Source organism: Microtus ochrogaster, chromosome 10 (assembly GCF_000317375.1).
Source record: "Microtus ochrogaster isolate Prairie Vole_2 chromosome 10, MicOch1.0, whole genome shotgun sequence".
NCBI lineage: Eukaryota > Metazoa > Chordata > Mammalia > Rodentia > Cricetidae > Microtus > Microtus ochrogaster.
The window spans coordinates 24,540,770-24,558,759 of NC_022016.1; the positions used below are offsets into that span (position 1 = coordinate 24,540,770).

The 17,990-nt window shown below is 39.0% G+C and overlaps 1 protein-coding gene across 3 annotated transcripts in view; it reads left to right on the plus strand.

Annotated features, from left to right (window-relative positions):
- The window catches only part of Dennd4c (DENN domain containing 4C), a 98,375-nt gene that overhangs the window by 18,121 nt on the left and 62,264 nt on the right, over window positions 1-17,990 (plus strand). For all 3 annotated transcript variants that reach the window (XM_026781963.1, XM_005352701.3, XM_026781962.1), the window contains exons 2-5: window positions 1,670-1,990; window positions 13,081-13,333; window positions 15,160-15,229; window positions 16,907-17,076. In XM_026781963.1, coding sequence (XP_026637764.1) covers window positions 1,686-1,990; window positions 13,081-13,333; window positions 15,160-15,229; window positions 16,907-17,076 — 798 coding nt within the window. In that variant the 5' untranslated portion in view covers window positions 1,670-1,685. The remainder of the gene's footprint in view (window positions 1-1,669; window positions 1,991-13,080; window positions 13,334-15,159; window positions 15,230-16,906; window positions 17,077-17,990) is intronic.

A 17,990-nucleotide genomic window follows, 5' to 3' on the forward strand; every position in this document is an offset into this window, starting at 1 on the left:
AAAGACACAGAGAAACCCTGTCTCGAAAAACCAAAATCAATCAATCAATCAATCAATCAATCTTGGAGGGGGACAGGGGCTCAAGAGTCCTTACCCTTAACTGAGGAGCTATTGACAACTGATGACCACTGGTGGACAGAGAGTTAATTTTCTTCTAAGGGTTGTAGCTCCTGGCAGGTTAACGCTCTGCAGTGGATGGCCTCACATCCCTGAGTATGTGGGCAGGGCAAATTGGAGAAGACACCAAGTCAGGTGGTGGGAAGGAAATTCAGGGTAGAACTGGGAGGAGTCAAGTCAACAGCCGGGATTAAATATGATCTCAAACTATATTGTATGATATTCTGAAATAATGAAATCAAATATCCTCAAAGACGCAAATATATACACTTGGGAAATCATTGCAAAATCAAGGTAGTGAAGATATCCATCAATATCCCAAGTTTCCTCCTTCTTCACTATTTTCTTCTGATATTGTCTTTTATCATATAACCTCTAAAATTAATAAATAAATTAGTTGATTGAGAAAACCCTATATAGGATTTCTCTGTATAGCCCTGGCTGTCTTGGAACTCCTTCTGTATGCCAGTCTGTCCTTGAACTCAGAGATCCACTTGCTGTTCTTCCCAAATGGTTGGATTAAAGATTTATGCTACCATGCCAGGCATATATATACATATATATTATATATGAGATTTTTTTTAAACATGTGTGTGTTTTTCTTACAAGTATGTCTTTGCTCTACATTCATGCAGTACCCTTAAATGCCAGAAGAGGGCTTCAGATCCCCTGAGATGTGAGTTATAGATGATTTTGAGCCACCATGTGGGGTGCTGGAAACTGAATCCAGGACCTCTGGAAGAGCAGCTAGTGTTTTTAACCACTGAGACATCTTTCCAACAAGTTTCTAAAATTTATATGGGACCAGGTATGTTGGTGCACACTTTTAATCCCACCACTGGGGAGGTAGATGCGGATGGATCTCTATGACTTCGAGGCTAGCCTGGCATACATGAATTCTATGCCAGCCAGCCCCCCTCCCACCTCCCCCCCCTCTCTCTGTTCTGGTTGCTGTCACATCATTTTATTACTCATCCATATTATTACCTAAATCGCTCTTAAATCTTTAATGAATAGTATTGTGTATGCGTGCATGTTTGTGGGTAGGTGTGTGTATGAGTGCATGCCATATTGTGAGTGTGGAGATCAGAGGACAGCTTGCAGGGGAGTTGACTTTCTCCCGCTGTGGATTTCAGGTATCCAGCTGAGGTCGTTAGGATTTTGAGGCAGATGTTTTACCTCTTGGGCCATCTCGATGGTCCCCTTTTCCGGGTTTTGGAACAGGGTCTTATTGTGTAGTGCTAGCCTTAAAATCCTCCTGCTTTAGCCTTCCAAGTGCTAGTATTACAGATTGAGCCACCACACCCAGCTGTTGTAATAAATAAGAGCTATAGGTACATGAAATGACTGTAGTTGTGTTGCAAATGTACCAGACCTACTTTTTTTTTTTAAATTTAGGTAAAAGCTGATAAGATGATAAAAACCTTACAGATTGAAGTTTGATTGTAAATCTGAGAAGTATGGTAGTTGGTTATTCCTAATTTAAGAATGCCTTAATTTTGATCAGTATAAACTATTTCCAACCATTGATATCATTTTTTTTCTGTTTTAGGAAACAGACAGCAGTCATGATAGAAGACAAAGGACCAAGAGTGACAGACTACTTTGTTGTGGCAGGTCTCACGGATACATCAACTCTTCTAGATCAAGAAGTAAACCGTATAGATACTAAATCAACTGGCCCTAAAGCTCCAATCACAGACATTGCAGTTATTATCAAGTCAGCTGGGGAAGCTGTACCCGAAGGGTACACCTGTGTTGAAGCCACTCCGTCAGCACTCCAAGCAAACTTGAACTATGGAAGTCTGAAAAGCCCAGAGCTTTTCCTGTGTTATAAGAGAGGGAGAGATAAACCTCCCCTTACAGATATTGGGTATGATCACTTTCTTTTGCAATGGTAAAGGGAATTAAATTTGTTTAAAAATAAGAAGGTATATAGTAGTAGAAATTTGAACTTTCTGGTAGTTGTTGTTTTTTATTTCAAGATTAAGTTCAAGGATATATTGCATGTCCATACATACTCTTGATTAGATATATAAATGTGAAGTGCTATGATAAAAGACACTGTATATATATTTGGAAGCCAAGTGTGATGACCTGTACATGTACTCTAAAGCACTTAGAAGGTAGAGACAAGATTAGAAATCGAGAGTCCATCCTTGTCTGTATACTAGGTTCAAGGCCAGTCTGGGCTATAAGAGATCCTGTCTCAAATATTGCTGTTAGGGGAACTCATTTCTCCTCTCTTCTTTTCTAAATTGGGAACTGGAGATGGGCCTGGTTTGCCCAATGCATATGAGTTTGTAAGTTCAATTCTCAGGACTGCTTTAAAAGAAAGAAAAAAGTGAAAAAATGGTTCCCCCCCAAAGCTATTAGGGGGCTGGAGAGATAGCTCTACTCTTCCAGAGGTTCTGGCTTATACCCAGCACTCACATGGCCACTCACACCTGTCAGTAACAGGGGATTCTGATACCCTCATACAAACATAAGTAAAAATAAATACATCACAGTTGTGAAGTATTTTGTCAATGAAGTCAGTGAAGATTTCTTTGTTACTGTTACTGCTAAAAAGACTTTATTTCAGAAATTTGTGTTGATACTTTCCTATGAAAATTATGCTGCTTTATAATCCCCTAGTGATTTATCATGTGTGGATATTTTTGTTTGTTTGTTTCTAGTCAATCATTTTATTATAGCATCCATCCTCTGGTCCCATCTGAGATGTAGCTATAGCTTTGTTCTCTAGTGGAGTTTTATTTTTTGGAGGGGAAAGATCATTTCATTCTAGGTCCTCCTAAAAATCTTTTTTTAAATTTATTTATTAAAGATTTCTGCCTCCTCCCCGCCACCGCCTCCCATTTCCCTCCCCCTCCCCCAATCAAGTCCCCCTCCCTCGTCAGCCCAAAGAGCAATCATGGTTCCCTGCCCTGTGGGCAGTCCAAGGACCACCCACCTCCATCCAGGTCTAGTAAGGTGAGCATCCAAACTGCCTAGGCTCCCACAAAGCCAGTACGTGCAGTAGGATCAAAAACCCATTGCCGTTGTTCTTGAGTACTCAGTAGTCCTCTCACGTGTGGATATTATATTGAAGTGTTGTGTTTATTATAAAACTACCCCTAGTAAAAACTGATGGTAGAGCCAGGTGGCCTTAGAGGTACTTGCATGTGATTCTGGTAGGCACAGGACTCAGGGCTGTTTTGGCTACATATCTGGTTTGATGGATTACAGGAAGGCCTGTCTCAGAACCACCCCCACCCCCAGCACCATGCATAAAAGGATTGTAGATATTTAGCTATTTGAGAGCACCCTGACGAGTATTTTTAGGTTCAGTTTGTCTCTTATACAAAACATGCAATTTTCACGGAGATTACATTAAACAGTTTTGGGGCACATATGTAAGTAGTGTACTCCCGCTTCTGTGGGTTCATTAGCCTTCTGCTTGCTTTGGCTTTGTTATGCTTTATTGGAAAATACAAGATGATGTCACCTGGGAATGTACATAGTTTCACCTTCCTGTACAGTTTGGATAGTTTTATTTCATAGTAGCCATTTGGTCTCAATCCTGATTCTAAGAGAAAAGTTTTAAGGTTTTATCATTGAAAATATTAACTCTAAGTTTTTTATATGCCATTTTGGTCTTTTTGTTTGCATTTATGACATTTCTATGCTTGTATATAGTGTACTTGGCTCATTTGCCTCTGTTCCCCTCCCCAGTGATCCTGCTGTTATTCACAAATAGTCTGTCTTCTTTCATGTCATTGTTCTGTCCTGTTCTAGTGTATCCAAGGTGTGTGTGTGTGTGTGTGTGTGTGTGCGCGCCTGCATGCATGCATGTGTTTTATGTATGTGTTAACACACATGGTGTGCACGTGGGGTCATGATGGGGTCATGGAGCAACTTCTTCCACCGTTGTAGGTTCCAGGGATCAAACTCAAGTTGTTGGACTTGCTAGCAGGTATACATATCACTGGCTCTCATGATTCTCCTGCCCCTCCCCCCAAGTCAAGATTTCAGTATGACTGGCCTGGAATATGGTGTATAGACCAGGCTGACCTCAAACTCATAAAGATTTGCTGCCTCTGCCTCCTGAGCTCTGTGATGTGCTACTATATGCCATTTTGTTTTGTATTATGTGTTTGTTCATTTTGTGTGCATGTACATACACACAGAAATCAAAAAATAACTTGAGTCAGCTTTCTCTTTTTGTCATGACTTAATGATTGAACTCAGTTTGTTAGGATTAATGGCAGGGGTCTCTACCTGCTGAGACTTAAGTTTTGAGACAGGATCTTGTGTATACCAGGCTGACTTCAAACTTGCTGTATAGCTGAAGATGGTCTTACACTCGATCCTTCTGCCTCTACCTCCCTGTGTGTGACTTTCACACACACACACTTCTTCATATAAATTTAGATTATGCACGTGTGAGAAAATGAGTGACATTTGTTTTTCTGATTCTGGCTCCAATTCTGGTAGATAATGGCCACTTGTATGCAATACTCTACAAATGAGATAATTTCATTCATCATGGCAGAATAAAATTCCATTGTGTTTCTGTACTGCATTTTTTCATTTTATCCATGCATCTGTTGATGGGCACCTAGCCTTTTGTCACCTGTTGACTGTTGTGAGTAGTGCTGTGATAAGCACGAGTATGCAGCGTGTCGCTGTAGTATGCCTGTTTTGATTCCTTTGGGTGTACACCCAAGAGGGGGCTAACAAGGTAATGTACTAGTTCTGTTTTTAATTTTTTGAGTAACTTCCATATTGATTTCCATGGTGGCAGGAATAACTTATATTACCAATAACAGCTTAAGAAGGTTCCTTTCCCCCTTATTCTTGCATTATTTAAGTTTTCTTGACTATAGTCATTTTTACTGGAGTGAAATGGAAACTTTAAAAAAGATCATTAGATTTTACTTGTGTTTGTGTGTGTGTTGGGGGTGCCACAGTGTACACACAGAGGTGAGAGGACGTGTGTAAGTCAGTTCTCCTCTTCCATGTAGATCCTGGCTATCAGGCTTGGTGGCATGTACTGGGCCATTAATTGGCTCTTGGTTCATTACACCAAGCATTTTCTTTGTTTTACCGCTTTTAATTTCATGCAGTCATGATTGTCAATTCTTACTATTATTTCTTGAGCTATTGGGTCTTATTGAGAAGATCATTAATTGTGTGTCCCCAAGTGGTTTCATTTAGTACTTTCAGTGTTTAATATCTTATATTTTAACATGTAATATATTTTAAATTGATTTTTGCACAGGGTAAGAAATTTCATTCCTCTGTATATGGTTTTGAATTTTTATTGGTAGCGTTTATTGAAGAAGTTTTCTTTTTTCCTGGTGTGTGTTTTTGACATCTTTGTCAGGCATCATGGAGTTGAAGCTGCATGGGTTCATTTCTAGGTCCTGTATTCTTTCTTTTCTTAAATTACTTATTTTTATTTTTATGTTTATTGGTATTTTGCCTGTGCAAGGGTGTTGGGAACTGTAGTTAGAGACAGTTGTGAATTTTCATGAGGGTGCTGGAAATTGAGCTCGGGTTCTCTGGAAGAACTGTCAGTGCTTCTAACTGCTGAGCCATCTCTCCATCCCTGTATTCTACTATTCTAGTATCTACTTTTGTGGCAAAGTATAAGCACAGATCATATGGTCTGCAAATAGGGGTAATTTGAATTCTTTCTTTTCTATTTGTATCCCTTTTATTTACATTATTTTCTTACATTATTGCTTTGCGTAATAATAAGTTTAGCACAATTGTATGATTGAGAGAAAGAGTTGACATTCATGTCCATTGTCTGGCTTTACAGGAAAGTCTTCTCGTATTTTTCCCCAATGTAATATTAGCTCTTGGTTTATATAAAGAGTACCTGCTATTATTTATTCTTAGATTTTTGCTATTCCACTTTTTTCTTTTTATTTCTTTCATTAATTTATTAATCCATCCACCCATTTATTTGTTTGTTTATTTTTTGAGATAGGGTCTTACTAGGTTACCTTGTCTGACCTGGAATTCACAATGATCCACTTGCCTCTGCTTCAGGAGTGCTAGAATTAAAGGTGCACGTCACTATGCCCAGCTTCTTCAGGGCTTTTATTATGAAGAGATGTTGAGTTTGGGCAAAGGCCTTTTTTTTTTTTAAATCCATTGTGATGATCATTTGATTTTGTGCTTTATTTATGTCCTACATCATGTTTATTGACTTGCATATGTTGAATCATCCATTCCTTTCTGTAATGAAATCAAGTTGATTGTGTTTTTTTGTTGTTGTTGTTACTTTTGTGTGTATATTGTATGCTTGTCCATATGCAAGCACTGCTCATGTGCTGCAGTGAGCTTGTGGGTGGCCACACAAAATTCCAAAGTTGGTCCTCTCCTTCCACCATGTATTACAGAGATTCAACTGGTTTTAATTGGTAGCTCAGGTTTGAAACCCACTCTGTGGCCCAGGTTGGCCTTGAACTGCTTCTGACATTTAAAATTGTGATTTACAGCGTGCACCACCATATCTGTCTTGTTCTTGCTTATCTAAGACTGGGGCTTACCATTTATTTGAGATCTCTCTCTGACTCTGGTTTTTAACTTCATCCATACGTCCATCTGTCTATCTGTCCATCTGTCCATCTATCCAGTGCTGTGTATATATGTGTGTGTGTGTGAGAGTGGACACATATTAGTGGTATGTGAATGAAAAAAAGAAATAAAAAGGAAAGGGCATGACTGCTCCTAGGTATGGTGGAGGAGAAAGTTTATTACAGATATGTGGGAGAGCACAGTCAGAGGAGGGATACCTGGGAGAGTCTGGAATGGACATGACCAGACTGAGCTGGGCCATGTGAGGAGAGGGAGGGAGAAGGGAGAGGAGAGAGAGGGGAACCAGGTGCAGCAGCCAGGAGGCCAAAGGTACAAAAAGGGGCAGGAAACCAAAATGTCCAGACTATATAGGGAAGAGCCTCTGGGGAGGGGCAGCCCAGCCACTGGGCTGGAGAGTTCAGGGTAGAGGCTGGGGTATCCTCCCATCTATACCCAGTAACAGGTAGGGACTGATGGCTGCTGGGAGAAGCTGACTGCCAGGTCTGCCTTGATATGTTAAATAAGCACCCTAGTCATTTGTTCTGGGTTTGAAACTTAACAATGTGCATCTGGAGATCACTGAACTATGTTGCTACCCTTGATTTTTTTATTATTATCTTTCTTTTAGAACTACCTTTGCTATATTCCAAAGGTCTGGTAAATTATATGTACTACTTCCTACCCCCATCCCCACACAAGACTTACATTAATTATAAACTGTTGGCCTATTAGCTCAATCTTATTATTAACTAGCTCTTAGAATTTAAATTAAGCCATAATTTTTGTCTATGTTTAACCATGTGACTTGGTACCTTTTTTCAGTCAGGCATTCTCATCTTGCTTCCTCTGTGTCTGGCTGGTAACTGACTCTCCACCTTTCCTCTTCCCAGAATTTGCTTAGTCTGATTGCCCCGCTTATACTTCCTGCCTACCTACTGGCCAATCTGTGTTTTATTTGGTCAGTATGAGTGACAAATCTTTACAGTGTACAAGAGCATTATCCCTGTGTTTGTAGTTTATATTGCTATTGCTATTTCCTTTTTGCTTCATTTTCTGGTTTGCTGAGTATTAAATCCAAAGCAGTATACATGATGACATGTGCTCTAATACTGATTGAGCAACATATACAGCCCCTGTTCTTTTGAGACAGGGCCTCACTATGTAGATCAAGCTGGCCTGGAACTTGCTGTGATGACCCAATCCCTCTTACTTTGGCCTCCTGAATTCTTGAATTACTGTCAGTCTATTGGTATTAATTTTTCCCTTTTTTTTCTGGTATAGTCTGATAATATACTAGAAAATTATTTCAATTTTTGTTTTGTTAAAACTTGGCTAAAAAAATAAAATTAGGTATTGTGGTGCATGTCTGTAGGTGGACTTATCTGTCCCAGTTGCCAACTCCCAAATAACTACACGGTGTAGTCGGAGACTGCTCTTTTGTTTCCCAGCTGTCCAGACCCAAAATAACCATACAGAAACTGTATTAATTAAGACATTGCTTGGCCTATTAGCTTATGCATATTTCTAGCTAACTCTTACATCTTAAATTAACCCATTTCTATTAATCTGTATATTTCCACATGGTTGTGGCCTACCAGTAAGGTTCCATCTGGCATCTGCCTTCTGTGGAGGCTAAATGGCTTCTCCTGACTCCGCCTACTCTCTCCTCTATCTGCTTGGAATTCCCGCCTTGCCCTATTCTGTGCTGCAGTAGGTCCAAAGTAGTTTCTTTATTAACCAGTGGCATTCACTGCATATAGAGGGGAATCCCACATCAACGTGGAGACTTCTTATTTATTAATTATGAAAGCTTGACTGACAGCTTAGGCTTGTTTTAAACTAGCTCTTATAACTTAAATTAAGTTATTTCTATTAATTTGCTTTCTGCCTCGTGGCTTTATTATTTTTATGCTATACTGTCCGTGCTGCTTCCTCCGTGCCTGACTGGCAGCTCCACCCTCTTCCTGGTGTTCTTTCTGCTCTGAAAACCCTGCCTAGCTATTGACAACTTATTAAACCAGTCTGGATGACACATATTCACAGTGTACAGTGTATAAAAAGATTATTTCACAACACATGCCTTTAATCCCACTTGCAGAGGCAGGTGAAGGGTGGATTTCTGTGAGTCTGAGGCAAGCCTGGTCTACAGAGTAAGTTTCAGGGCAGCCAGAGATACATAATAGAGACAAAGTTCACAGGATGCTGAGGTGAATATTATACAGGTATTAGATGACATTCTGCAGAATTTTTCTGTTTTATTTATGGTACAGTTTAAATCTGAAGTTTGTTGATTTGGTGTATCTGCTGATGAAAGAACAGTATTTCAGTACCCCATATTATCGTATCTGGTCTTATCTATCCCTTGTGTTCAGTAGTGTTTGGGTATTTATGACTATTTCATTTATTTATTCGTTTTTCTATTTCTCTCTGTGTGTACAATGTGTCTTGTTTGTTGGATACTTGTGTGCTCCTGTTCACATAATGGAGGCCTGAATAGGGAGGGTATAGGGTAGCTTACTCAGTTTCTCCAATTCCTTTGAGAAGCAGGGTCTCTCCCTGAACCTGGAACTTGTGTTTTCTCAGCTGGATGGACCCAGGAAGCCCTGATGATCTTTCAGTCTATCTACCTCTGGGTTGCGGTTACAGGCGTGAGGATGTTGGCTCTCGCATTGATACTGGGATCGGAACTCTAGTCCTAAGGATTGTGGTGAAGGAAGCACTCTTAGCCACTATGCTGTCTCTCCAGCCCCCAACTTTAATTGTAATTTGGTAGCTTGTTCTTTCTGATAGTATGTAAGGACTTGATATTTTCTAAAGAATTTCGACTTGAAGTCTGAATGAATATAGGTAGTCCTGCTTGCTTTCAGATTCTCTTTTCTTGGAGTATTACTTTATATCATTCCACTTTCCATCTGTGTGTTTTTGAGTGTTTTGCATACAACAAACAGTTGACTCTTATTTTTAATGCCCTCAGCCATTGTAGACCAGTGTGGCCTTGAATGCAGAGATCTGCCTGCCTCCCAAGTTCTGGAAGTAAAGACATGCACCATCACCACCTGGCTGTTTTCTTAATTCTCATCTATTTTTTTGCTTAATGTTTTATGGATGCAGGAATAGTGAATTAATTGCCTTACTCTGAACAGCTGTTTGTAACTCCAGTCCCAAGGGATCTGATGCCCTCTTCTGGCTTCCGAGGGTACTGAATATGCATGGTGCACAGACATACTTGCAGGCAAAACACTCATCCACTTAAAGTGAAAATAAGTAAATCAGAAAAATGGGTAGACTTACAGCCCTATACGGCTGTGATCCATAAGCTTCTGCATACTTATTTTGAGTTTTAAATTTAAGGCTTATCTTTTTTAATCTGTCTGTCTGTATCTGCCGTGTGCATGTAGGTGCCTGACGGGGCTAGAAGAGAGTGTTGGAAATCCTGGAGTTGGGTTTCAGGTGGTTGTGATCTGATGTGGATCTGGGAACCTAATGGGTTCTATGAAAGAGCAGTACATGCTTTAACCTTTGAGCCTGCTCTCCAGCCCCTCATTGTTGTTTCTGTTCACTTAGTTGCTGATAGAGTCTTGATTTAAATTGCTAGGCCTTTAGAATGGATGTTAATATTTGGTTGACCTTTTAAGAGCTTTGTGTAACTAATGTTGACAGATTACTCACAAATTTACTCAGTTTTTTTAAGTGTATCTAGAAAATTGTGCAGCAGTCACTATAATCCATTTTAGAATAATTTTATCTCCCCCAAAAGAAACCCTGTACCTAATTGGCAGGCACTTGCTAATGTTCTGATTTCCCTCTACTCTTAGGAAGTTACTATTCTGCTTTCTGTCTCTGAACACCTGCCTCTTCTGGGCACATCATATAAATGCAGTCCTACTAGGCATGCTTTTCTAAGTTGCCTTCCTTCACTTGACAAAAGTGGGCTTTTCCATATAGTCCATTGTTTTAATTGCTGGACAGTAGTAGTTTCTTGTGAATGTTCATATTTTGTCTTCAATAGTTAGTGGGCATTTGATTTCTCCCTCCACATTTTGGCTACTGTAATGATTTACGAGCATTTGTGTTTTTATTTGTCTTGGTTGTATACCCATAGTAGACTGCTTGCTTCTATGGAAGTTTTTGAAGACGCATCAAACTGTTTTCTAAATCAAGTACTTTTCATCAGTAGTATATGAGGATTCATTTTTTTGTACATCCTACCAATACTTATTTGTCTTTAAAAAATGTGTGTATCTCTTTCTCTCTCTCTCTCTCTCTCTCTCTCTCTCTCTCTCTCTCTCTCTATGTATGTATGTATGTATGTATGTATGTATGTATGTATGACACACACATACACACATACATATCTGTATGTGTTCAGATGCTCTTGGGGGCCAGGAGGAGGCATCAGATCTGGAGCTTGAGTTTTAATGGCAGTGAATTATCTGACATGATTGCTGGGATCTGAGTAGCAAGTGCTCTTACCTGCAGAGCATCTCTCTAGCCCTCTTATTTGTCTTTCTGTTTTGTTCTCGAGACAGACTCTCTCTGTTCCTGGCTGTCTAGGACTTACTGTGTAAATCAGATTGGCCCAAATTCACAAGACTCTACCTGCCCCTGCCTCCTGAGTGCTGTGACAAAAGGCGAGTGCTACCATACCCTGACCTCTTACCTTTCTGATGATTTTCTTCACATAGAACATGAAATAATAGCTCATCATTTCTACTTCTGCTATCTGACATACTCAGCAGCTTCCATGTGTTTTGGCCACTTGCATGTCTTTGCCTACTTAAAAAAAAAATAGGGACATTTCATTTTAAGCATTTTTAAAAAATAGTGTTTACTTTGTTTCTGGAGACATGGCCTAGCTGCACAGTCCAGTCTGATCTAGAGCTTTTAGGTCTGCCTAGTTGTTCTAAGTCCTGGCAAAAAAGTTTAGTTTAAAATAGTTTTAACTTGACTCAGAAACTATAAGGGTAACAGAGTTCTCATACACCCTTCACCTAGCTTTGTGCCATTTTGTTTATGTGTTTTATTTAAAATTTTACTTATTTTTCTTCTTATTTTATGTGTGGGGTGCTTTGTGTCATGTGTGTCTGGGCACTATATATGTGCTTAGTGTCCTTTGAGACCAGAAGAGGACATCAGATCTCCCAGAGCTAAAGTTACAGGTGATTGTGATCCACCTTGTAGGTGCTGAGAATTGAACCTGAATCTATTGGAAGAGTAGCAGAGCTCTAACCACTGACCCAACTCTCCGGCCCCACTTACTTTATTTTTTTATTTTTTTATTTATTTATTTATTTTTTTTTGAGACAGGGTCTCACTATGTAGCTCTGACTGGCCTGGAATTCATGTACATTATGTAGAGATCTGTTTGCCTCTGCTCCCTTAGTGCTGGGATGCATCACCACACCTGCCCCCTTTTATTCTCCTGAGAAAGTCTAATTATGTATTTCTGTGACCTCAGCCTTATAAATGTTGGGAATAATAAGTGTGTGCCTCTGTGTCCTGTTGTGTGACCATTTAAAAATTGTGTTATCTTACGTGACTTGCAGTTTTTTTCACATTTCATATATACTTTTTACTTCTTTTGAAATTACATTTTAAAAAATATTTTGTGTGTGTGTGCACGCATGCGCAAATATGTGTGTGGGTACGTGTGGAGTTCATCCTACAGGACTCAGTTTCCACCATGTGGGTCTCAGCGATGAGAGCTGAGGTTGAGCTTGACAGTAAGTGCTCTTGCCCACTGGGCCACCTCTCAAGCTAGAGTGTTTTGGTTTTTTGAGATAGGATCTTGCTTTGTTACCCAGGCTGTGTGTCCGAGGCAGGTCTTGGACTTTGTCGGTCTTGTGCATCAGTGGGAATACTTGGCACATTTTACATACTTGATGGTAGGAATCATTTATGAATGGATGGATTTGTGACTTGCTTTATTTCCCTGGCCTGGAACTAGCTCTGTAGAACAGACTGACTTTGAACTCACAGAGGTCCTCCTGCCTCTGCCTCCCTAGTGAGTGGGACTCACTTGGTCTCGGGACTTTTAAAGATAAAAGTTTGACAGGAATTGGGAACGACATTTTCCAGAAACCACCTGGATTGAGTACTCCATAGAATTTCTGAAGCCTGACCGGAGGATGTCTGTGGTGTTCCATTGTCTTGCTTAGGTTTCTTGTCATAAAAAATTGAATTGCTCAGTCCAGTTTTGTTTCTTAAATCGTGTTCTAGCTTTTGAAAAACAATCCAGGATTTATAATTCCTAAAGTAGTAATTTTAGTTTTCGTTTCTGGTTGAAGTTTGGAGAGGAACAGGAATGACCAAAGTTTTCTTTGCTCATTTCAAGAAGAAAACAGCATTAATCTTAAATCCCTTTCTCTCCCTTTTCTCCCTGCCATGCAGAGTGCTATATGAAGGGAAAGAAAGGCTTATTCCAGGATGTGAAGTGATCCAAGCCACGCCCTATGGTCGCTGTGCCAATGTCAACAATAGTTCAACTACTTCACAGAGAATTTTTATCACCTATCGCAGGGCTCCTCCAGCTCGGTCCCAGAATTCCTTGGCTGTAACTGACATCTGTGTTATAATCACCAGTAAAGGGGAAACCCCTCCTCATACTTTCTGCAAAGTCGATAAGAATTTAAACTGTGGCATGGTAAGACAGAGTTGCTTCCTTTTCAAACTTCTGTTTGGGAGTAATCCAAAAATGTTAATATTGGTTCTATAGTTTATTTTCACATTTTTATGATTCTTGTTTATGTTTTTCTCTATTTCTTTAATTTGAAAAAGACCTGTGATTCTGGTGATCAAGCCAGGGCTTTGTGCATGCTAGACTAGCTCCTTTGTTATGGAGTCCTAGCTGTTTCTTCCTAATGTGCATAAATCATCATTTTTAATATTCTGATACACATAGACAAAGTATAATTTATGCTTGGAATTTTATATATGTCTGTGTATATCTTAATATTGTCTGTTATCCTCGTTTGTATAGTGGTAAAAAAAAATATTGTCTGTTATATCAACACAGAGATTTAACTTCTGGATTTCAATAGTAGCTTTAAGGACAGTTGCAGATAGATTGGGTGGAAACTCTCCTTAGAGTTATTTATTTTACCTAATGTGGTTTTATATGCTTACTTTTTGAAAGGGTTAATAAAACTCAGTCATGACTGTAATCCCAGGACTCAGGAGTTCAAAACCAACTTTGGCTGAATAGGGTTTTCCCAGGCCAGTATAGGCCACAAATCAGACCCTTCTTCAAATAAGCACACAGAGTTGTGGAGAAGGAAATTGGGCATACACATTTGGTTTATAGTTTTTTAAGACTAACGCTTATTTTTGGGTCAGGTTTATCTTGAAGATAGGCAGAGATGTATGTATTTGTAACTGTTGGTGGGAGTGATGGCTTCATTGTCTCCTGGAGACTCGTAGCCTTTTCTGCTTTGGGCTCCAATATCTGTTCTTTCAAACACTAGTAGTATCTGAATGATCACAGAACTGTAAGTTTTTGAAAACCATATTTTACTGTGTGCGTGCACGAGCCATGCATTTGTGCACACATGGAAGACAGAAGATCACTTTTGGGAATTAAGTCTCTTTTCAACATGAGGATCCCAATGATTGAACTCAGTTTGTCAGGATTAACAGTGAGCATCTTTGCCTGCTGAGCCATCATCCCACTGGGCCTCATCAACTCTAAAGTTTTTGAAACTGTCTTAAAAAAAAAAACAAAACAGACTTGTTTCTTTTCTTTTTCTCTTTTCTTTTTTTTTGTTTTTGTTTTTCGAGACAGTTTTTCTGTAGCTTTGGAGCCTGTCCAAGAACTAGCTCTTGTAGACCAGGCTGGCTTCGAACTCACAGAGATCCATCTGCCTCTGCCTCCTGAGTGTGTTGGGATTAAAGGTGTGCATCACCACTGCCCGGCTTTGTTTCTTTTCCTTTTGCATTGTCAACTGTATTTTTACTTTATTCCATAGCAACTGTTTAACAGAGTGTTTTGATTTTCTTATGGGTACTGGAATTGGACTCTACCACTGAGATACATTCCTACCCTTATAAATATAGAGACAGGGTCTCACGTATCCATTCCAGTCTGGTCTGGAAATGGCTGTGTAGGTGACCTTGAACTACAATGTCCTGACTGACTTCTCCCTAGTGCCAAGATAACAGTGTGCACCACCATGCCTAATTTTATGTGGCACTGGGGATCATGTCCAGGTTTCACAAATACCAGACAGGTACTAACTAAGACACCTAGCCCTTTTTGTTTTTAAAGACATGGTTTTGTAACCCAGAGTGGCTTCAGATTCACTACCCTCTGCTTCCTCATCCTGAATGTGGGGATTACAGGCAGATATTACAACTCATGGCTAACTCAGAGTTTTAAATGACTTGTTTGGATAAATAGTCTCTAGATTACATTCAAAATCATCAGTTTCTTCTTTTCACTTTGTTTTTGAAAACTCAATTTATCTTTTACAGTGGGGTTCCAATGTGTTTCTGTGTTATAAGAAGTCTGTGCCTGCTTCAAATGCAATAGCATATAAGGCTGGTAAGTGAAGTGAAGATCTGTCCCAGTTGACAAACTAGTGGATGCTATCATTGGGCTGGCTAGAAAAGACAATATGTGTTCCCTTATATATTTGTGGAATTGGTTTATTTGTTAATTATCTATAAGTTTTAGCATGTAAAGGCTAAAGTTTTCTTAAATGCATTATATGCTGTAAGATTTACTAAAACCACCCTCTATATGTTATTAAATTTAAATTTTTGTCCAAGCAAGCATATGAGGCATAAGCCTCCGAGCTTTGATTTACACTAATAAATAGATTTAATAATTCAATGGAAATTTCTTTCTTTGATCTTTGTGTTTGGACAATCATAAAGGTGTCAAACTGCATCTTTACTTCTTATATTTCCTTCTCTTATCTTTGTGTGTCTGATTTGAACCACATGTTACTTGCCATGAAAGGTGGACTTGCTTCCTTTCTCTCTTGTTGCAAAGAATCAGCTATGTGGAGGAGAGGAGGGCCTGAGAAACTTTTCTGCCATGAAGTTTTTGGGAAATCTCTCGCCATACTCTAACTGCACACTAAAGTGTCAAGGGCTGTAAAGATTTAAGTGTGACTTCTTCATCCCACTGGTATGGTGGGATAAAATCTGGCAATACAGGTATGCTCCAGCTGTAAATAAAAGATACTGGAATGCTTCTTTGTGAAGAGAAGCAGTGCCAATTACTTTTTGCTTATGCAGTTTTCGAATTCAAATTTTATTTTAGGGAAATTAGGCAAATCCATATCTGAAAACTCTTTGATTGCCCTCATAAAACCACTCGTACTAATGAATTAAACCATTTACTTTATATAAAACAAAAGCAACAACTAATAAGAGATTCCAAATTATTTTAGAATATGACATTGCTGTAATATGTCCTTAATACAGAATACAAGTCTTTTCTTTGGAAGGGAGAAGGAATCAACAAAAAGTGCTCAAACTTAAAACATTTGCAGAAAGATTGCTAAAGTATTTAAATCTAAATTTTAGATACTTATTATGAGATATTTTAGAATGCAACGCTTTGGAGACTGAACTTGATTAAAATCTTACTTTCAAGTTCTTAGCTTGGAAGTGGGCTGTATATTGGTGACATTACAGGCTAATTAATTGATGGTGTACAGCTCCTTTGTTCTGAAGGGCTCCATCAGGGCCCTCAGTGCTGCTGTCTGCCCCTCCTTCCTGGGTCTCATATATTCTGTCGTGGGCTCACGTTGAGTGCCGTTTACACTGCAGCTTTCAGCCTGGTATAGGGGCTAGGATCACTTCTCTTGTCTTGCACCTTTAAATAACATTTATCCCTTCTCTGAATTTTTTTCTAAAGACTAACTGAAATAATTAGTAAATTTTCCTTCTAACTTTCTTACCATTCTTCACAAGGTGCTAAGGTGATGACATATGTAGGTTAAAAAAAATGTGTTGATTGGTGATCAAGATTGGCTGACTTCAGTCTTTACTAATATTCTTAATACATTTTCATGTTGTAATTAAATATAAGTTCAGGGATAACATATAAAGGATAGATTGGGATCTCAGTTTCTGTTATAGTAAAACTAATTTTGAAATTTTACACATATTTCTAAGCAATTTATATTATAATGTGCTTATATTAAGTATGTATTATGAATAATTTATATACAATTTTTTTAAATGAACCATATCCTTTTTCTGAAAGGTTTGATTTTTCGATATCCAGAAGAAGATTATGAGTCTTTTCCGCTCTCAGAATCCGTGCCTCTGTTTTGCCTTCCTATGGGAGCCACTATTGAATGCTGGGATCCTCAAACCAAATATCCACTTCCTGTTTTCTCAACATTTGTCTTGACAGGTTCTTCAGCTGAAAAGGTATATTTTGTACCTTATTGATGAAGCCTGTTTTGTCCATATTTTAATGTTGTAAAGTGGTTACTTTATGTTTTATTTGAATGCTAGGATAATTTGGATAAAAGACATTTCCATTCATACTATAAACACCCATCATAAGAAGTCAGAAGTAACCAGACCCAAAGTCTGTACAACGCAGTGAACTTCTGTACAGTTAGAATTGGCAGACTTTGGGTCTGGTTAATTTTAGTATGTGTTTTTTATTTATTTCCAATTTTTTTTTTCTTTTCGATACAGGGTTTCTCTGCGGCTTTGGAGCCTGTCCTGAAACTCGCTCTCTAGGCTGGTCTTGAACTCACAGAGATCTGCCTGCCTCTGCCTCCCGAGTACTGGGATTAAAGGCGTGTGCCACCAACGCCCGGCTATTTCCAAGTTTTTTAAAACAATAAATAATGCATAAAAATTTTCAAAGTCAACATGATACTTGCGATTATATAATATGCTGATATTCCTGAGTCTTATATATCAAAATAAAGTGTTTTGAGAGAGCTATCTGCAAACACAGGTCTCAAAATAAGATTATGGTAATGATTTAAAGATATAGGTTTGGGAAGAGTCAGGATTTCATAAAACAACTGGATGACAAGACATTGAAATGATTGAAGGAAAATATTAAAGCCATTATTAATTAAATATGTAATTTAGCTGGGCCTCTTATCCCAGCACTTGGGAGGCTAGAGAGGCAAGCTGAGAGAGATCTGTGAGTTTGAGGCCAGCCTGGTCTACCTAGTGACTTCCAGGATATCCAGAGCTACATAGAGAGATCTTATCTCAAAAGAGACAAAGCAAATAGATAAAAAATTCAGATGACGCCGGGCGATGGTGGCGCACGCCTTTAATCCCAGCACTCGGGAGGCAGAGGCAGGCGGATCTCT